Source organism: Leopardus geoffroyi, chromosome B3, assembly GCF_018350155.1.
Source record: "Leopardus geoffroyi isolate Oge1 chromosome B3, O.geoffroyi_Oge1_pat1.0, whole genome shotgun sequence".
In the NCBI taxonomy this organism is placed as follows: domain Eukaryota; kingdom Metazoa; phylum Chordata; class Mammalia; order Carnivora; family Felidae; genus Leopardus; species Leopardus geoffroyi.
In genome coordinates, this window is record NC_059337.1 from 93544300 (window position 1) to 93565010 (window position 20711).

General features: G+C 37.7%; 2 protein-coding genes across 13 annotated transcripts in view; one reads left to right on the forward strand and one right to left on the reverse strand.

The window, feature by feature from the left end:
* KLHL28 (kelch like family member 28) overlaps positions 1 to 16746 on the reverse strand; it is a 35883-nt gene extending 19137 nt beyond the window's left edge. The window contains exons 1-2 of one of the 7 annotated variants that reach the window (XM_045450866.1): positions 16599 to 16746; positions 2061 to 2160 (exon numbers count right to left, since the gene is read on the reverse strand). In XM_045450866.1, coding sequence (XP_045306822.1) covers positions 2061 to 2063 — 3 coding nt within the window. In that variant the 5' untranslated portion in view covers positions 2064 to 2160; positions 16599 to 16746. Of the gene's footprint in view, positions 1 to 2060; positions 2161 to 4106; positions 4992 to 14950; positions 15327 to 16519 lie in introns of those variants that run through there. The other 6 variants (XM_045450862.1, XM_045450867.1, XM_045450865.1 and 3 more) reach the window with 6 other exon arrangements.
* A 15-nt stretch (positions 16747 to 16761) lies between these two features.
* TOGARAM1 (TOG array regulator of axonemal microtubules 1) overlaps positions 16762 to 20711 on the forward strand; it is a 75436-nt gene continuing 71486 nt past the window's right edge. For all 6 annotated transcript variants that reach the window (XM_045450855.1, XM_045450856.1, XM_045450857.1 and 3 more), the window contains exon 1: positions 16762 to 19221. In XM_045450855.1, the coding sequence (XP_045306811.1) occupies positions 17179 to 19221 (2043 nt within the window). In that variant the 5' untranslated portion in view covers positions 16762 to 17178. The remainder of the gene's footprint in view (positions 19222 to 20711) is intronic.

Consider the following 20711-nt stretch of genomic DNA (forward strand, 5'->3'; position numbering starts at 1 on the left):
CTCCCTCAAACTGTGAGATCATGACCTGAGCCAAAATCAAAGAATTGGATGCTTAACCTAAATCAAAGAGTTGGGCATCCAGGTGCCGCTGAATTTCTGTTGCTGTAAGCAACTGAGTTTGTTGCAACTTGTTACCTAAAAAATTAATACATGGACACTTCAGAATGGATTTTTTAAAAAATATATGTACATATATATATATAAAAATAATTTTTTTTTTTTTTTCTGAGAGAGAGAGAGACAAAGAGAGACAGAGTGTGAGCAGGGAAGAGGGAGAGAGAGAGACAGGGAGACAAACAATCAGCAACAGGCTCCAGGCTCTGAACTCTCAAACAGAGCCTGACACGGGCCTGAACCCAAGAACTGTGAGATCATGACCTGAGCTGAAGTCCAACTCTTAACCGACTGAGCCACCCAGGCGTCCTTCTTCAGAATGGATCTTAGCAGCTGCTTAGCAGCACACTTCAAACATAAGTTATTGGGATAATAAAAAAGGAGAAGATTTGATTCTAATTTTTAAAGTATTACCAAATAAATCAAAACATTCCAAACCAATATCAATACAGGTAGGACTGGGAGAGTACTGCACTTTATTCCTATGCATTTTTAAGTGGAAATATCCAAATATTGAAACTTTTATCTTCATCAAGAACTTCATCATTTCACACTTGTTTCAAAGGAATTTTAAATCCATTAACAAATTATGGTAACATGGCCACCTAACAGCTGGTATCACTGACCTCCACTTCTGATCTCTCCAAATAATCCCCCACACATCTAACAGAATAATGCCAATCATGGTATGAACAAGTCTCAAGAAATTTCTGGAAAAAAAAATTCTGTGTCTTCCAGTAGGTACTTTATTCCAGAACAGAAAATTGGTAAGAAGACAGCAGCCATAGGCATACGGTTAGATCTGGATCTGTTCTTTTACTTACTATAGGATTGACCTTTTATTCAACGTTTTTATTTATTTTTGGGACAGAGAGAGACAGAGCATGAACGGGGGAGGGGCAGAGAGAGAGGGAGACACAGAATCGGAAACAGGCTCCAGGCTCTGAGCCATCAGCTCAGAGCCTGACGCGGGGCTCGAACTCACGGACTGCGATATCGTGACCTGGCTGAAGTCGGACGCTTAACCGACTGCGCCACCCAGGCGCCCCTAGGATTGACCTTTTAATCTATTTAACTCCCTTTAGTCTCAGTTTACTGGAAAAAATTAGTATTTTGACTAAAAAGTGAAAAATGAACAACAGGAATGGAAAACATACAGAAAACAAGTGAAAAGATTAAAAAGCAGTCTTAAGCTACTTTACATCTGGTTAACTTCTCTCATCTTCATTTTTCTGATCTATAAAATGAAATATTATACCTGAACTATATACCTCACATGGTTTTTGAGGGTCAAATTAGATATTGCACATGAAAACGCAATAAACTTTCAAGAGTTACAAGTACAGGGTATTATGGTGAGGCAACAAAAGGGGAACAGCATCAGGAAATTAAAAGGACCTTGGAAATATAAGATAATGAGTTTTAGTCTGAACTAGGTCACATACTGTTACAAGAATCGATACATTCCTTAATTTGAATATTAATTTTTTCATTCATAAAAGAATACCTCCCTCTACCTCAAAAGGTTATATGAAAATGTTTTCTTAAAGTTGTTTTTTTTTTTAATGTTTATTTATTTTTGAGAGAGAGGGAGAGACAAAGTGTGAGTGGGGAAGAGGCAGAGAGAGAGGGAGACACAGAATCCAAAGCAGGCTCCAGGCCCTGAGCTGTCAGCACAGAGCCCGATGCAGGGCTCCAACTTGTAAACCATGAAATCATGCCCTGAGCTGAATTTGGATACTTAACCAACTGAGCCACCAGGCGCCCATTTTAAATGTAAAGTTCCATACAATTTGCAGTGCCATGAATATAGCACTTAAGTGCCATTTTATTGAGTTGCCTCTTCCCATATCCTCACTTTCACTAATTCCCATTCTTTCCACAATAACCTTTCATTCCAATAAAGCTCATGTAATTATTAAAGGGCTACACAAATATTTTCTTACCATATGCCTGATTTTTGTCTATAGCCTTTCTCCTCTCATTTTCTTTTCATCCAATTCAAATTCTCAACAGGCTGGGTCAAATTTAACTTCATCTGTAAGTCTGTAAACATTTAAGTACTCAATTCCTTTATATGCAATTAATTATATGTGCCGTTTTGTGTAACATAAACAACTCTCTCATTGTCTAAGACTCTCAACTCTCTCAACTTTCATTTGTCTTATTTCACAAGGAGAATGTTATTCAGACTGAAAAGTGCAGAATAAACAGGAAAAGTGAATGGATTCAAAATAAGAGAAAGGGGGTGCCTAGATGGCTCAGTCACTTAAACATCCAACTTTGGCTCAGGTCATGATCTCGCAGTTCGTGGGTTTGAGCCCCACGTTGGGCTCTGCTGCCAGCTCAGAGCCTGGAGCCTGCTTTGGATTCTGTGTCTCCCTCTCTCTCTGCCTCTCCCCGCCCCCCACCCCTGCTCTCTCTCTCTCTCTCTCTCTCTCAAAAATAAAAATTAAAGGGGAGCCTGGGTGGCTCAGTTGGTTGAGCATCTGACTTTAGCTCAGGTCATGATCTTGCGGTTCATGGGTTCGAGCCCTGGGTTGGGCTCTGTGCTAACAGCTCAGAGCCTAGAGTCTGCTTTGGATTCTGTGTCTCCCTCTCTCTCTCTCTGCCTCTCCCCCTGCTTGCACTCTGTCTCTGTCTCTCTCTCAAAAATAAATAAATGTTAACAAAAGAAAAAATTAAGAAAAAAAAACAGAAAAGAAGAGAAGGGATTGAAAAAGGAGATTTAACTAATCAGACAAGAAAGGGAAATAAAGAAATAAAACTGCCTTTGTTAGCAGGTTACAGGATTGTCTATGTAGAAAATCGGAAACAATCAACAAGAACATTCCTGGAACTAATAAGCAATTATAGTAACGTAGCAAGATACAAGGCTAATATCAAGTCAATCCCTTTTCTATCTATACATCACCAATGAATAAGTGAAATTTGAAATTAAGAACATATTACCGTTGACACTAACACCTAAAAAAATGAAACACTTAGATATGAATCTAACAAATATATACACCATTTATGTGAGGAAAATTGTAACATTCTAATGAAAGAAATCGAAGAACTAAATTAATAAGAAGCTACTGCATGTTCATGGATAGAAAGACTCAAAATCATCAAGATGTCAGATGTCAGTTCTTCCCGACTTGAACTATATATTCAATGCAATCCCAATCAAAATTCCAGCAAATTATTTTGTGGATATTGCAAACTGATTCCAGAGTTTATAAGGGGAAGTAAAAGACACAGAAGAGCCAACTCAATATTGAAAAAGAACAAAGTTGAAGGACTGGCATTACCTAATTTCAAGAATTATTATAGGGGCCCCTGGATGGCTTAGTTGGTTAAGCATCCAACTCTTGGTTTCAGCTCAGGTCATGATCTCAGTTTGTGAGTTCAAGCCCCACATCCACTCTGCACTGCCAGTGTGAAGCCTGCTTGGGATTCTGTCTTTCTCCTTCTCTCTCTGCCTCTCTCCCTCAAAATAAATAAATTGAAAAAAAAGAAAAAACGAATTATTATAAAGCTGTATTAATCAAGAAAACTGAGTCACCCAGGTGCTCCTAAAAAAGATAAGTCTTTAAAAAAATAAATTAAAAAAAAGGAGACTTAGCTAATCTTTCAATTACTACCAGTGCCACAGACTGGAGACTGTTTTAAAAAATAAGACAGTAAATTCAACATTCTGATAAGGTTAATGTTATTTTTAATAATATTTTAGAATAAATTATTAAAGGTTTGATTTGTGAATACCTAGAAAAGGATGTAGTGATCTGTAAAACTAGAATGGATGAGCTAATAACAGTAAGACATGTTATAGACTAATCTTGTTTCTTTTTTTTTTTAATGTATATAGAAGACTTGGACATCAGGAAAAGACTTGACGTTGAACTAGATGTCTGTCAAGAATTTTACAATGACTCTCATGATTTTGACAGCAAAACTAAAAAATATAAACTTCAGTTAACTAAATTAGCAACATGAGAGTATACCACCTTCATGGAATGAGGTTTATCTGGAGGAAAGCTTCTGGAACATGCTGTAAGGCCAAAATGAAGAAGATACTTGGGCATTCCCTTCAACTCTGCAGGTGACATGAAGCTTCCAAAGACAGCAAAATCAGTGGTTAACAAATCAAGGATCCAAAAACACCTGATATCTAACAAGAAATTTAAGAGGGTAAATGTTGAGATTCTATAATGAATTACAAAACAACTACATAAGTATAGCTTAAGAGAGAAAAGATACATTTGTAGGATATGTTTAAAGGGCTCAGGGGTTTTAATTTTATTTTAGTACACTAAGCTTATGTACGTTTAAGTTGCAATAATAGAACTATAATATGCAGAACTAACAGAGACATTCTCACTTTGCTCTGCAAATGTCACACTACATCTAGAGTATAGATTTTGGATACCATCCTTTAAAAGGGAGCTAAACAAAGTATAATACCTGACAAAGAGAAGAAATTCAAATCATGTCTCATGGATAATGGAACTGAGGATGTTGAGTCTGAAGAGAAAGAAATCTGAAGGTTATCATGTAAAATAACCTAGGGGTAAAAGTTACTCAATAACTATATTATTATTATTAATTATACAGAGATGTTTCAAAGATTAAATAAGCTTATACATATAACGTGCTTAGAATATTGTTTACCAGTAAGTTCTTGATAAATATAATTTTATTTATCAATAAGCAACTGCATTTGAAGTGAATTTCTTGGCTACTTAAAAGGTATTCTGCTTTCTGGGTTGCACCATTTCTCACTACTAGGTAAGAAATCCACTCTGTACTACTGAAATCCTGTGCCCCATAAAGTATTGCAGAATTGCTGATTTTTAAATCAAGTAAATGGAGGCGCCTGGGTGGCTCAGTCGGTTAAGCGGCCAACTCTTGCTTTCGGCTGAAGTCATGATCTCATAGTTCATGAGTTCCAGCCCCACATCTGACTCTGTGCTCACAGCGTGAGGCCTGCTGCAGATCCTCTGTCCCCCTCTACTGCCCCTCCCCCATTCTCTGTCTCTCAAAAATTAACTTAAAAAAATCAAATTAATGAGTTATTCATTTGTTTCACTTTTATATAAATAGGAACCATATAGTAATAGATCCTTACAGTAAACTAGTTTTTGTGTATTTAAGACTAATAAATTACCACTAACATAATATGAAAGCATGATACAATACTGATTTGTAAAAAGGCACACACATATATGTACACACAAAACACATAAACACACACACACGTGTGTGTGTCTGTGTGTATCTCAAGTATCCAGATATGCAGGACAGTATGATTTTAATAAGGGACTCAGGAATCAGGGTCCTAGGGTCAAAATATTGTCTTTACTATTTACTAGTTGTGTGACCTTGGGAAAGTGATCTTAAAGTCTCATTTTCTCATCTCAGTAAAACACAGACAAAACAGCACATATAAGAACTCAGTAACTGTTAGATGCAATTTATTATTATCAATATCATACTTAGAAAGGCTTGTTTTTTGCTGGCTAAGCCATGTGACTTTCTTTCATGCTTACCAAAAAAGAAAAGAAGCTTACTTACTATCGAGCGAACTAACATAACCAAAGCCTGGCTAATCTGACAAGGCACTTTTAAATTTGGACAGTTTGCTAGTAGCACACAAAGAAGAGTAAGCCAAAGATTAGGCTTCCTGAATTCTTGTCCCACAAAACAAAAAGGACAACAAAACAAAAGGGGCCGGACGATGGCAACACACGTTAGAAGAACCCAAACTACACTGCAGCTAGGCAGTTTTATGTTCTGCAGCTCTATTCTTTGGGGTAGGGGCACATGAAAGCCCCACATCTCATCATAATCAGGGAGCTGAAAAGAAGCACTCTCATGACAGACTCTCAAGGTTATAAAAAGGCAAGTGGGAGATGGACTTGTAGCGGCTCCATAAACGTCTGCCAACTTTTAGTGTTTCAGGAGAATCACAAGGTGTTCCAGTACTCAGATAAGCTGCAGTCCCAGGATTCAAGCTTTTGCTTATGTGGACACATACAGGCAACGATGAAGGTCATGGTGAAGCTGTTCCCCTACACTCAGACCTTCTATAGATTTCTCCTTTAACCTACTTTCTTAGTTCCACCCCCCCTCCCAATAATAAAAATGATCAAAGTTTGAAAAACAACTCAAAGAAAGGGAACTGGCAAAGATGACTTTGTGAAAAAAACACTCACACATAGTTCCGTCCATCACTGTACAGGATACACATGACACGATGTTCATTCCCTTTAAGAAATACTGTGAATGGGGAGCCTGGGTGGCTCAGTTGGTTGAGTGACCAACTTCAGCTCGAGTCATGATCTCATGGTTCATGAGTTTGAGCCCTGCATGAGGCTGTCTGCTGTCAGTGCAGAACCTGTTGACATCCTCTGTCTCCCTCTCCCCATCCACCCCCCCACCCCCTGGGTGTGTGTGTGTGTGCGCAGGCGTGCATGTGCGCCGTGCACGCGCTCTAAGAGATAATATTTTTAATGCTCAACCAAAACAATTCAAACTATACACTTTAAAAGGGTTAAGACAGGAAACTTAAAATGAATTATAATGGAGATTTGTCATAACATCATTAAAAAAATTTTTAATTTGACCCCTTTCCTGTCTGAAGAAATCTGACCCAAAAGCAATTCACAAAACGTTAATTTTTTTTTTTAGAAGCTTTAAAACAATGGTTCTCAAAATTTAATCCTTGTACCACCAGCATCAGCATCACCTGGGACTTGTTAGGAATACAAATTCTTGAGCCCAACCACACATCTAAGGAATTGGAAACATAGATATAGACAGGAAGGGGCAGCAAAAGCAACATGCATTTTAAGCCCTCCAGGCAATTGATATGTATGCTAATGTTTAAGAACCAGTTAAAATATTGCCATCACAAGTATAACTGCTAAAAAATTATTCTAAGTCACACTGTAACTCCTTCAAAATTACAAATTACAACTGTGACTATATTTGGTTCTCAGCTATTTACCTTAAATGTCTAAAAATAACTCAAAGAAGCAGTAACTTCTAGTCTTTAAAACCTCATCTTTGACAGTTTACATTGACAGTTTTATCTCAATAACAACCTTGTGCAGAAGGAAAAGAAGTATCATGGAAGACAGGGAAGAACAGTGAACAAATTCAGAATCGAGAGATCTGGGATCGAGTTTATATGTGACTACTTAATAGCTGTCATGACTGGACAAATTACTTATTCTAAACTTGAATGTTCTCATTTGTAAAGTTTGTTGTTGTGGATTAAACCGAATGTTTGGTTTGGAGAAACAAACCAATGGAGAAGAATTAAAATACAGAAATAGATAATTCAGCATATGGAAACTTAGCTTATGATAAAGGCCATTATCTTGAAATCAATAAGGAAAACAGGGCGCAGGTTAGGGGTGCCTGGTGGCTCAGTTGGTTAAGCGTCTGACTTCGACTCAGGTCATGATCTTGCAGTTTGTGAGTTCCAGCCCCATATCAGGCTCTGTGCTCATACCTCAGAGCCTGGAGCCTGCTTTGGATTCTGTGTCTCCCTCTCTCTCTGCCTCTCTCCCACTAGTGCTCTCTCTCTCTCTCTCTCTCTCTCTCTCAAAAATAAATAAAAACATTAAAAAATTTTTAAATAAGCAGGTTAGGATAACTGAATAAAATTAGATAAAATTAGATCCTTATAAAAATAGATAAAATTAGATCCCTTCCACATATCTACACCAGTATAAATTCCTAATGGATCAGAGGTATAAGTAAAAAATGAAATCATACAATTATTACAATAAAATAGGATGAATTCCTCTGTAATGAGATTAGAAATAATTTCCTAATTATGACACAAAACCCAGAAGCAAGCAATGAGTGAAAAAACAGACTAACTTGATTGCATCACAACTTTGCCTAGCTAAAGAAATCAAAGGAGGGGCACCTGGATGATTCAGTTGGTTAGGCATCCAACTCTTGGTTTTGGCTCAGGTCATGGTCTCGCGTTTGGCAAGTTTGAGCCCTGCATCAGGTTCTGTGCTAACAGCTTGCGATTCTCTCTCTCCCTCTGCCCCTCCCCCCACTCACTCTGTCTTTCTCGAAATGAATAAATAAACAACAAAAAAAGAAATCATAAGCAAAGGAGAAATAGGAGATTGAGAAAAATATTTGCAATACATATATAACACATATCAGAATATTTATAACATTTCTAAAATACTCTAGCCCCACAGAAAAAATAAGCTAAAGAAATGAATAGCTCATTAAAAAATGCAAATCATTCTTAACTATATGGAAAATTGCTCTACCTCACTTACAATCAAATGGATTAAAATGAGTTAATAATTCTTTCCTGGCAATATACTCTGTTGGTATGACTGTGAGAAACAGGCACTCTCACACACTGCTGTGCAAATGTCAAATGTTTAAGACCTCTGGAGGTAAATCTGGAAAATCTAGCAAAACTACATTTGCATTTACCCTATGACCCAACAACCCTACTTCTAAGAATTTACCCAAAAAATATACTGGCAAAAAATATATAATGGCACCTTCATAAGGTTAATAATTGCAGGTCTATTTGTAAAAGCAAAAGAATAATTCTTTATGCTTATTTTTATGCTTGAGAGAGCAAGATATAACTGACCAATAATTTTAAAACAACTCTAAAGTCCACCAATAAAAGAATGGTTGAAAAAAACTATGACATATCCAATCAATCGAGTACTATGCAGCTATGGAAGAAGAATGAGGAATCTCTGTACATAGGCTCTAGAGGGATCTCTGGTCCAAGCAAGAGAAATATGTGTATAGTATGTCACCATTTACCGAAGAAATGGGAGGTTACAAATATACAGATTCACTTACATAAAAACAAAGGAAATATTAAATAATATATATTTTTAAAGGTTATCTACAGGAGGAGTGAGGGAACAGAGTAGAAGGGATAGAGATAGAAGCTAGACATCTCTGAATATATCCCATTTTACAGATTTGCCTATGGAAAAAGTATTTTATATAATTATAAAGCAAAATTAAATCTTGAAAACACAATCCATAATAAATTTGAAAATAAAAGGAAGCAAAGGAACTCAATGTTCATCTAGTTAGTGGTCTAACCATATCATTCCAAATACCTTTAAAACAGTAATTTGATGGTCCTTTCCTAGTAGGATATGCCCTAAAAAAACACACTATTTTCAGTAATCACATTGCTGATGAAAGTGTTATTTGTATTGTGAAACTGTTATGTGTGCATTGCAAATGCATTATTACAAGGCATTTCTAATCATCCCTAGGGTCACTATGATCTGTAATTCTCAGTAGGGGAGCAAAGAGATAAAGATGTTGAGACTAAGATATTAAATATAAACCTTGAACTCTGATTTTGAATATAAAGTGTTTAGAATAGATCTATGTACAGAAACATTAATTATATATTAATATATATTTTGTGCATAAACATATAAAATGCAAATGAGATACACAAATATATAAAATATATTATTTTAAGAAAAAAAGTTAATTACATTTACTAGCTCTGTTTCCTGAAAAGGGTTAGAAACTATTAGATTAATGGCTGATTCAAGGCCTGGGGCACAAAAACATCAAGATAAATTTGGAATTTTTACATACTAGGTAGCAAGAAAGCTATCAATGACAGTGAAGGTTATAAAAAACTTAGGAGCCAAACTGAATAGGCTATCATTAGTCAAAGATGGGACAAACTGAACATCAATAACTACAATTGATTAAAACTTATCAGATGTGCTTAAACCCATGAGTCCATAATGATAACAAAATTATGATAATTAAAAGTCCTAATTCATCACCACTGGAAAATGCTAATGAACCAACTTATTATTTGAAACCTAGTAAATAAAGGCGAAGAATCAAACATTTATCATGTCTTTCCAATACTAACTACACCAATGAGTTACCAAACAAATGAGGGGAAGTTTCTTTCATAAAAGTAAAGGAATAAATAAATACAGGAATGTTAATAAATAAAGGAATGACAGAGTGTCACCATTTCACAATCTTTTTAATTTCTTTTTCACTTTTATTTATTTTTGGGAGACAGAGACAGAGCATGAATGGGGGAAGAGCAGAGAGAGAGGGAGACAAAGAATCCGAAGCAGGCACGAGGCTCTGAGCTGTCAGCACAGAGCCTGACGCAGGGCTCGAACTCACAAACTGCGAGAGAGATCATGACCTGAGCCAAAGTTGGATGCTTAACCGACTGAGCCACCCAGACGACCCCACCATTTCACAATCTTAATGAATAAATGTAGGTAGGCTTTCATTATGAAGGGCTGCTAATATCACAAAGAGACAACCAGACCATCAGGGCCTTCTGATAGGAGACCATAATATCACCTATGGATACTCTTGGACTCCCCGCCCTCCCCCCTCCCCCCAAACACCAAAATCAAACATGCAGTCAACAGTCTAGATCCAACTATTAATTTACAAGAAATACAGAGAACAGAAAAAGCACGTTAAACTATAACAGAAAGATGCAATTAGCAAAAAACATCCTGACTGTGAGAAACTTCATGGAATAAATAACCTAGATGCTTCCACAAATAAACTGAAAGAAATAAAAGAGAACGAACCTACAGTCCAAAATAAACTTGAAACACAGATCAAGCAAATACAACTAAAGAAATGTACAGGTGTTGTGTGCACGCATGCATACATGTGCACACACCCATACATATATATTTAGGAGACAACTGGAAATTTGTACACTAACTGGATAATTTATTATATTAACTAATCACTGTAACTTTAGTTGCTGAAAAAGGATACTGTAGTTATGTTTTATACGTTTATATGTTACATATGTAACATATAACTACATATGTAGTACTTTTAAGAGTTTTTATCTTTTTATACTAAAATATTTGTAGATAATGTTTTCAGAGATTTGCTTCAAATTAATATGGATGACCAAGCAGATGTAGATGTAGATGATCTCATGACATGTTGTTGAAGCTGGGTGATAGAGACATGAAGGTTTGTGTATTATTTTATTTTATTTTATTTTTTTTAATTTTTTTTCAACGTTTATTTATTTTTGGGACAGAGAGAGACAGAGCATGAATGGGGGAGGGGCAGAGAGAGAAGGAGACACAGAATCGGAAACAGGCTCCAGGCTCTGAGCCATCAGCCCAGAGCCTGACGCGGGGCTTGAACTCCCGGACCGCGAGATCGTGACCTGGCTGAAGTCGGATGCTTAACCAACTGCGCCACCCAGGCGCCCCTGTATTATTTTATTTTTGCATGTTTTTGAAATCTTGCACAGAAAACAATGTATGTGTAAGGCACTAAACTTGGCCTAAGACTTAGAGATGAAGAATCTGACATGCAGAGAGTTTAAATGAATTGACGAAGATCATACAAGTAGTAAGAGACATTATAGGAACTATAACGTTTTCCTAATCTTTTTTTTTTTTTTAATTTTTTTTTTTCCAACGTTTATTTATTTTTGGGACAGAGAGAGAGACAGAGCATGAACGGGGGAGGGGCAGAGAGAGAGGGAGACACAGAATCGGAAACAGGCTCCAGGCTCTGAGCCATCAGCCCAGAGCCCGATGCGGGGCTCGAACTCACGAACCGCGAGATCGTGACCTGGCTGCAGTCGGGCGCTTAACCGACTGTGCCACCCAGGCGCCCCACGTTTTCCTAATCTTAAAACAACATTCTCTACATATTACATTAAAAAAATTTCAAAGCTGAACAGTGTAGACCTACTCAAAATATTTACTAAATCAATTTATAATTATTACCACTCCTGAGAAAACTAAATGATTCTATAAAGAGCAACTGGAATGGGGTGCCTGGGTGGCTCAGTTGGTTAAGCGTCCAACTTCGACTCAGGTCACAATCCCACAGTTCGTGGGTTTGAGCCCTGCATCGGGCTCTGTGCTGACAGCTCAGAGCCTGGAACCTGCTTCAGATTCTGTCTCTCTCTCTGCCCCTCCCCCGCTAGTGCTCGCTCTCTCTCTCTCTCTCTCTCAAATATAAACAAACACTAAAAAAATTTTTAAAAATAAAGAGCAACTGGAATACCTTTGACTGTCAGTGTGCCAGTTACTGTTCTAAGCTTTTTACATGTATTAACTCCTTTCATCCTCAGAATAACAACACGAGATAGGTGCTATTGTTATTATTCCTATTTTATAAAGTAATCTGAGGCATAGAGAAACTAGGCCCAGGCAAGACTTAAACCTTGGTATGCTGTCTCCAGAATTCTTCACTACCAGGTTATAAAGCCTCACTTATAAACTTATAATTTCTTAATCTCAGTAAAGTTTAACTCAAACAAGAAACTAAAAAAGGGCAGAATAGAAACTCAAAAATAGATCACATACAAATACACACACATATATATATATTTAAAAGTACATCAAGGTTTTAAAATGAAATACAGAGGGATCTATGGAACAATCATTCCCTTCTGTTATTTATATAATAGTAGCATTGTTACATAAACATCCACAATATAAACACAATGTTAGATAAAAATCAAACTTTCCATAGTCTGCAGCAGCTTCGTAATTTCAGGTTCTGAAACAAAGCTAATAAAGGTCAAGCTGTGAGTTTAGTAACTATTTAACTGACACCTAAATTACAAAACAGTTGTGCTGAAATCAGTTGGGAGGCAATTATCTGCTACAAGGAGAATAGTGATGAGAAATAAGAATTGTTAAAAAAAAAATCCAAACACATATATTTTGCTATAACAAGTATGATTTATGAAATAATATTTTATTATGTCAGTCATTTTCTTAAATTTCTTTCCCACAGTTCAACTCTCCTCACACAAGAATTCAATTACTGATGGCATACTATTTTATCAGTGAGCCTATGAACAAGTTGGCATATTTTCCTGTTCTCTGGGCCTGGCTTTCATTATAACTGAAGAAACAAAAGTAACATTAGAAGCCTCTTATAGTATGAATCATTATATCATGAAGTCAGAAATAATACAAAAGAAAGGAAGCTCCCAAAGCCTTTTCTACATCCAGTAAGAGCTGTAAGTTACATAAAACTAGTTGCAATGAATGTGAGATCCTGTTACCTCATACAGATTAGCACCAGAAATACAACAAAAATTGATTGTTGTTTAAAACTGTACTTTTGACTCAGTCCAAACTGCACAACAGCTTTGAAACATAAACCTAAAGAAACGAAAATGTTGTTTAATTACACATATACAAAAACAGACTCATAATTTCTTAACCTTATTAAGTTTTGGCTCAAATAAGAAACTAAAACAGTACAGAACTGTTAAAAAAAAAGGTTAAAATATATATAATATTTTCAAGATAAATATATAATAAATATATGAATAAATATATATGAATAAAATATATGAATATATTTGTAATAAATAAAAATATAACAAATATATAATATATATTTAATAAATATAATTAAAATATATGAATTTAATATATGAATGATTAATACAAAAATCTAATTTTTTCCTATATTTCAACACTTTCCCCCACCAAAGCTTTTCCAAAGCTCTACCATGTACCTACATAGCTTGAGTTTTACTTTCTTTCTCTGTTCAATTACTTTCCAATGGATACAATTGCCACAGTACAAACATAGATGTAGCTTCCAAAACTTGTTGTGAAAATTAAATGAGTCCATATCCATTAAGTACTTATCATCCTGTATGACAGATAGCCAACAATCAATAAATGGTAGTCATATCACGATCTGTTAATTGTACCTTTCATTTGCATAGCATTTATTCACAATAACTTCTTAAAACTATACAAAACTCTTAATAGTTTACAGAATTCACACTGATTTCCAATATTCCTCAACGTCTGTAAAATTTGAGTAAGAACACAGAAAAAATCATAGTGGTTTATCCAACCAAGTAATATCTTATGTCTGTGAAAATAGGAGATGTTTTTAGGACAATTTTATTTACCTTGCTTAAGTTCAGCTCAAAAAATTAATGTATCACAAATATTCCTATAATCCATTAATTTAACTAAACTTGTTAAAAAATATTGGTATTTTTAATTTGTCTTACCTGAATTTGGTATTTTCAACGTACTCTTATTTACAGCCTTTCAACTTTAAAAGGTGTACTATTAAACACATAGTGTATTCCACTATTTTGGAATTTGATTTAAAAATTTTTATCCTATCTCTGGGGTGCCTGGTGGCTCAGTCAGTTAAACATCCAACTTCGGGTCAGGTCATGATCTCACAGTCTGTGAGTTCAAGCTCCACATCAGGCTCTCTGTTGTCAGTGCAAAGCCCACTTGGGATCCTCTGTTCCCCTATCTCTCTGCCCCCTCTGCCCAAACTCTTGCATGCTCTCTCAAAAAATAAATAAACATTAAAAAAATTTTTTTACCCTATCTCTATTTATGGTTAAACATAAAAGGTTTTTCTAGTCAATACACAATTTCTACAATTCCCTGGATTCCTGGAATTCAAGAATAAGATTTTTTTAAATTTTTCTTTGTAAAAGAAATAAACCGAATATGTTAAATGGATGCGATCTGCCTTCCACAAAATAACCCCTAAAGATAATTAATAAGATGTATGATGTTAATTAAGGTCCCATTTCCTAAATATCCACTATGGAGACTAATGCATCTTCCAAGTCTTTACCAAGGAAATTAAATGTAACAGATATAAAATAAATTGCAATCTATAACATAGTGATCTACAGAGCCCTGAAAAAAGGATCAAAATTAAGACTCATTTTGCCTTATTCTAAGGGAAAGGCACAATAACTGGTTGGTTTAAGTATCCACAATCCTTGAAAAGTATTCACTATGAAGAGAAGGGGTAATTCTGAAGCTTCTACCATAACTTTGATGATGGTACATCATTCAAGACGTTCCAAGTTCCTTTTCTTTGATTCCATGATTACCACACAACCTCCACTTACTAACTTGGCTTCCCAAGTTCTTGGATACAGGAAAGAGTGCACTGGATTCTTCCACCTGAAAATTCTGATCACTGGAAAGGGTTATCTTCTATTCCAACATAAACTAGCATTCTAATATGTACATTCTAAAGTGTACATCATTCTCTTACTCAGTTTAGTTTGAATTGGGGTCCTGAGACCTGGACTTTTATGACTAAAAGTATAAATATGAGTTTCTTACATTGAAATATGAAAACCAGACAGACATTCCTTTTCACTGACGACTGCTACAATCATCTCTTGGGTTTTAACTCCCCAGCCCTTACTCTGTCCCTAAATTAAAAAAAAAACAAAAAAAAAAAAAACTTTTTTTTTCTTTTTTTGGTCTACTGATATATACCTAAACCAAATTAGGCAGATTCATTTAAACACCAAAATGACTAACTAAACTCAAAATAACAACCAACCACCAAAGAACTGAAACCAAAACATAAGGATGTTTACATAGGCCTCATTCACATTTACTCTATTCCTAAAAGACAAAAAAGAAACCTATGATATCCAAATTGTACTTAAGACAACAGAAATTATGTTTTAACTTGCATTATCCAGCAACATTATTTAAAAAAGGTTTGCCATATGTAACTCAATTATCCTGACTTCACTTACATTTAAAATGCATAAATGGGAGACCTCAAACGATAACTTTTCTGCAGCCTTTTCTCAGTAAGTCATCCTAAAGTAATTAATTGTGTTATGCTTCAAAAAAGCCCAACTCCCCCACCCACTCCACAAGAATACAGCCTCACAACAGACACTCCGACACTCCAGCTCTTTAACTGTGTTCGCTTAAGTTTCATTTACAACCAAATGAAACAGTTCGCCTAAATTCACCAAATTCACCAAATTCACAGTTCGCCTAAAAAAAGAAATGTCTATTATTAGCCGTAAATCTACAGGGCAGTTCTCTTAGGACCGTGATGCCAAGCCTTCAACCGCAACTGAAACTGTCTTTGCAATCTCGGTTTCCAGGAGACTGAAGGGCTGCAGACACGCGCAAGGATCCTGCAGGGTGGTTGGGATGGCACAGGGCGCCGGAGGAGGGCAGGAGGTAAGTCTCATAAAGGAACTGCATTAGGGGCCTTTGAGAACGTCTAAGGGAGAGGTGGGAGCTACATGGAAAAATAAAGTACGTTTTAGAAGAGAATTTAAAGTGGTGAGATTAAGGAAAAATGAAAAAATCATCAACCTTCCAAGACCATCGTGTAAGCGAAGTAGGAAGGGGGTAGGGCGGGGAGAATAAGGGCCCCAAAGACCAGAATTTGAAAAAAGTACGCGAGCTATAAGCTTGGCTTTGGTCCGAATCTCCTGTCAGGGTACGCGGGCCGCAGGACAAAAGGATCGCACTAACTCAGGGTTGTAGAAAGCAACGCATTTGCAACCATAACAAGCCCTGCACGAGAAGATGTCGTCTTTCTCCCTGCTTGCTCCTGTTCATTTCTTTACCTCTTACTGCAGCACCAGCGTCACTCCGGCAAAAGTCTGCCAAAGCCCGCGCCGCAGGAGGACAGCAAAAGGAAAATACCTGAGTCCCCGGAATCAGGCAGGTAACAACAAGAGAAGTCGCAGGCCAGCGGTGTCGGGGTAGGATCCCCTGCTTGTCCCCAGTCAAACCCCAATTCTTTCCGGTGGGGAGGGGAACTTCCGCTCGGAGCGATAACGTCACTTCCGTCTAATGCCTTCACGCTGCTTTGCCTTCTCCGCTCTACAGACGTTTGCTACCGTCGTAATGTTCTCACTTCCTTTTCCAGGATCCTGCTGCCTATTCGTAACACCCGACGTGGACTACAGGACCCAGCATTCAACACGGCAAGTTGAGTTCCGGGTCAAGAGGTCCGCGCTGGGTATATCACCATGGAAGCGATCGGTTTGGTCACGTGGTGCCCCTGGATACGCCCGGTGGCTGCTGTGGGGTCTGGGGCTCAGGCGGGGGCCATTTTGCAGAAGGCAGCCTCCCGGAGTTGGGAGCGGCTTGGCAGCTAACTGAAGCTGTTCCTTTCCCTCCTCTACAGCTTGTGGCTTGTAGAGGAACCTGGAAGGCTGGGCTCCATCGAGCCCTTCAAAGACGATGGTTTCCTACAGCCTTTGCCATCTGACGAGTCTCCATGGAGGCTGTGCCCTCTGCGCTGCTCCTGCTGCCGCACCTTCCAGCCCTCTGTGCCTATCGCCTCCAGAGCTGCAGTCGTCCTTCCGCCCCAGAGACTGATGATAGTCGAGGTGGGGGCACCATGAGAGGCGAGAAAAACTACTGCCGTGGAGCTGCCGGAGACCACCGTTCCTGCCCTCCGACACCTTCACCTCTGGCCTCGACCCTCGTGATGCCCGCGGAGGCAGTCACAAGTGGTTGGTCTGGGTCTGGAGGTGGTTTGGCAGGGGGAGACGAAGAGGAGACTCGGCTTCTTCAACTCCTTCGGACCGCACCAGATCCTTCCGAGGCCTTCCAGGCTTTGCAGGCTGCTTTGCCGCGGCGGGGCGGTCGACTCGGCTTCCCCCGACGGAAGGAAGCATTGTATCGGGCCTTGGGCCGAGTGCTTGTGGAAGGAGTTAGTGATGAGAAGCGACTCTGCTTGCAGCTCCTTTCGGACGTTCTCCGGGGTCAGGGGGAGGCAGGCCAGCTGGAAGAGGCCTTTAGCTTAGCACTTCTGCCTCAACTTGTTATCTCCTTAAGAGAAGAGAATCCAGCCCTACGGAAAGATGCGCTACAAATCCTACATGTCTGTCTGAAACGTAGTTCTGGACAGGTGCTGAGAACGCTTATACAACAGGGACTGGAAAGTACCGACTCCCGACTTCGAGCTTCCACAGCACTACTGTTCCCCATCCTGCTTACTCCTGAGGATTTGTTGCTCAGCTTAGATCTCACCGAGGTAATAATATCCTTAGCCAGAAAGCTTGGCGATCAGGAGATAGAAGAAGAATCTGAGACTGCTTTCTCTGCACTTCAGCAAATTGGGGAACGACTTGGCCAAGAGAGATTTCAGTCCTATATCTCTGGCCTGCCATCTGCGTTGAGGAGACACTACAATCGCCGCCTGGAGTCTCAATTTGGAAGTCAGGTTCCTTATTATTTGGAACTTGAAGCCTCTGGATTTCCTGAAGATCCTCTCCCCTGTGCAGTGACTGTTTCCAACAGCAATCTTAAATTTGGGATTATTCCTCAAGAGCTTCATTCAAGGTTGTTAGACCAGGAAGACTATAAGAACCGGACTCAGGCTGTTGAGGAACTAAAACAGGTGATGGGAAGAGTTAACCCTAGTTCTACCCCTCATTCCAGTCTTGTCGGTTTCATTAGCTTATTGTATAATTTGTTAGACGATTCAAACTTCAAAGTGGTCCATGGCACACTTCAGGTCCTGCATTTACTGGTTATTCGCCTTGGAGAGCAGGTACAACAGTTCTTGGGACCAGTTATAGCAGCTTCTGTCAAAGTGCTGGCAGATAACAAGTTGGTAATCAAACAAGAATACATGAAAATCTTCCTCAAGCTAATGAAGGAAGTAGGTCCTCAACAGGTGCTTTGTTTACTCCTGGAACATCTCAAACATAAGCATTCCAGAGTGAGAGAGGAGGTAGTGAACATTTGCATCTGCTCCCTCCTGACTTATCCAAGTGAAGATTTTGACTTAACCAAACTGTCTTTTGATCTTGCCCCAGCTCTTGTAGATAGCAAACGCAGGGTACGCCAAGCAGCTCTTGAAGCCTTTGCTGTGTTGGCATCGTCAATGGGCTCAGGTAAAACCAGCATCCTTTTCAAAGCTGTGGATACTGTTGAACTGCAAGATAATGGAGATGGAGTGATGAATGCTGTGCAGGCCAGATTGGCTAGGAAAACCCTCCCAAGGTTAACAGAACAGGGATTTGTGGAATATGCAATACTTATGCCATCATCTGCCCAGGGTAGGTCAAGTCATTTGGCACATGGAGCAGATACAGATTGGCTTTTGGCTGGTAACAGAACTCAGAGTGCACACTGTCATTGTGGTGACCACACAAGGGACAGCATGCAAATTTATGGATCTTACAGTCCAACCATATGTACCCGAAGGGTATTAAGTGCAGGAAAAGGAAAAAATAAATTACCATGGGAAAATGAGCAGTCTGGAGTCATGGGAGAAAACCAGACCTCCAATCCCAAGGATATAGAACAGGTATGCATCTTTTCTAATTTCCTTGAGTTGAAACTAGAAAGAGTTTAAAATGAAAATAGGTTTGTAATGACTTAAGGGTGAAACTGCTAGAGGGTTGTTATGCTGTTTTTTTTAAGTGGTTTGAAAGCTGATGTGGACATCTATTGTAATGGTACAGATCATGTAGGAACATTTAATAAGCTTACTGCTTGATGGATTTCATTGAATTTGAGGCACAATATGATAATGACAATACTTGGATTTCAGTTTGGGCCTGTCAACTTGGTATGTCAATTATCTCATCCATACACAAACACTGAGTATTTAGTACTTGTCAGATAAAGAGCTGACTTCTAATAATGAAGATGAGGCTGGTTCCGTGAAGTTTAGGTAGAAAGACAGACCTGTAAATGGGCAATTTCAAATTTGTTAAGTGCTAAAGGAGAAATATAAAGAGTCCGTAGGAATACTGAAAATACAAAAAAGAATTCCACTAGAAAAGTTCCAAGAATTCCTCCAAGAAGTTCCAAGAAGTCTTCCAAATTGTGACATCTGAACTGATTTTTCCTCCAGTTTTTATTTTGAAAATTCCAAATCTACAGATAACTTAAAAGAACTGTACAATGAATACCCATCTACTTCATCTATATTTGTCAGTTGTCATCTTTTCATATATGCTTCATATTTGCTGAATCATTTGAAAGCAAGTGCAGATATCTTGATATTTTATTTCTCAATATTTCTACATTTATTTTCTAAATATGGCATTTTCCTTTATCATATTATTATCACACCTCAAAAAATCAATAGTAATTCAGTAATATCTAGTATCTAGTCTGTGTTTAAATTTCTCCAATTAACCCGTAAAAAATGTTTTATAGTATTTGTTTTACTTTTATCACCTAGGTTCCAATCAAGGTTCACTTGGTTAATATACCTCTTATCTAGAACAATATGTCTACCTGTTTATTTTTTCTTGACATTGATTTCTTTGAAGATTCTCAAGTAGTCATTTTGTAGAATTTCGTACATTCCTTAATTTGTCTGATTGTTTCTTTATGAGTACATTCAAGATAAACAATTTTAGCAAAAATGTTACATGGGAGATATTGTAAAGTTCACATTATATCACATGATACATATAATATCAAGTTGTGTCACTACTGGTGAGCTAAATTTTACTACTTGGTTAATGTAGTGATAACCAGATCACTGTCTTGTAAGGTTTATTTTCTTCTATATAATTAGCACATGATCTGTAAGGTGATACTTTGAGACTGTATAAATAACCTAAAAACCTTTCAGCCACTGTTCTTAGCATCTAATAGTGATCCAAACCTATATCATTTATTACATCAAGGTCTACAAAGAAAGGGTAATTTTTTAAAAATTCTTACATTTCTTCTGTATTTGTTATCTGGCATTCTTTTTTATTCTCTGTGTGAAGTACATCAGTATTTCTTTTGATGCTAAAATTGGCTCTAAGTTGACCAGTGGCTGATTCTAATGTC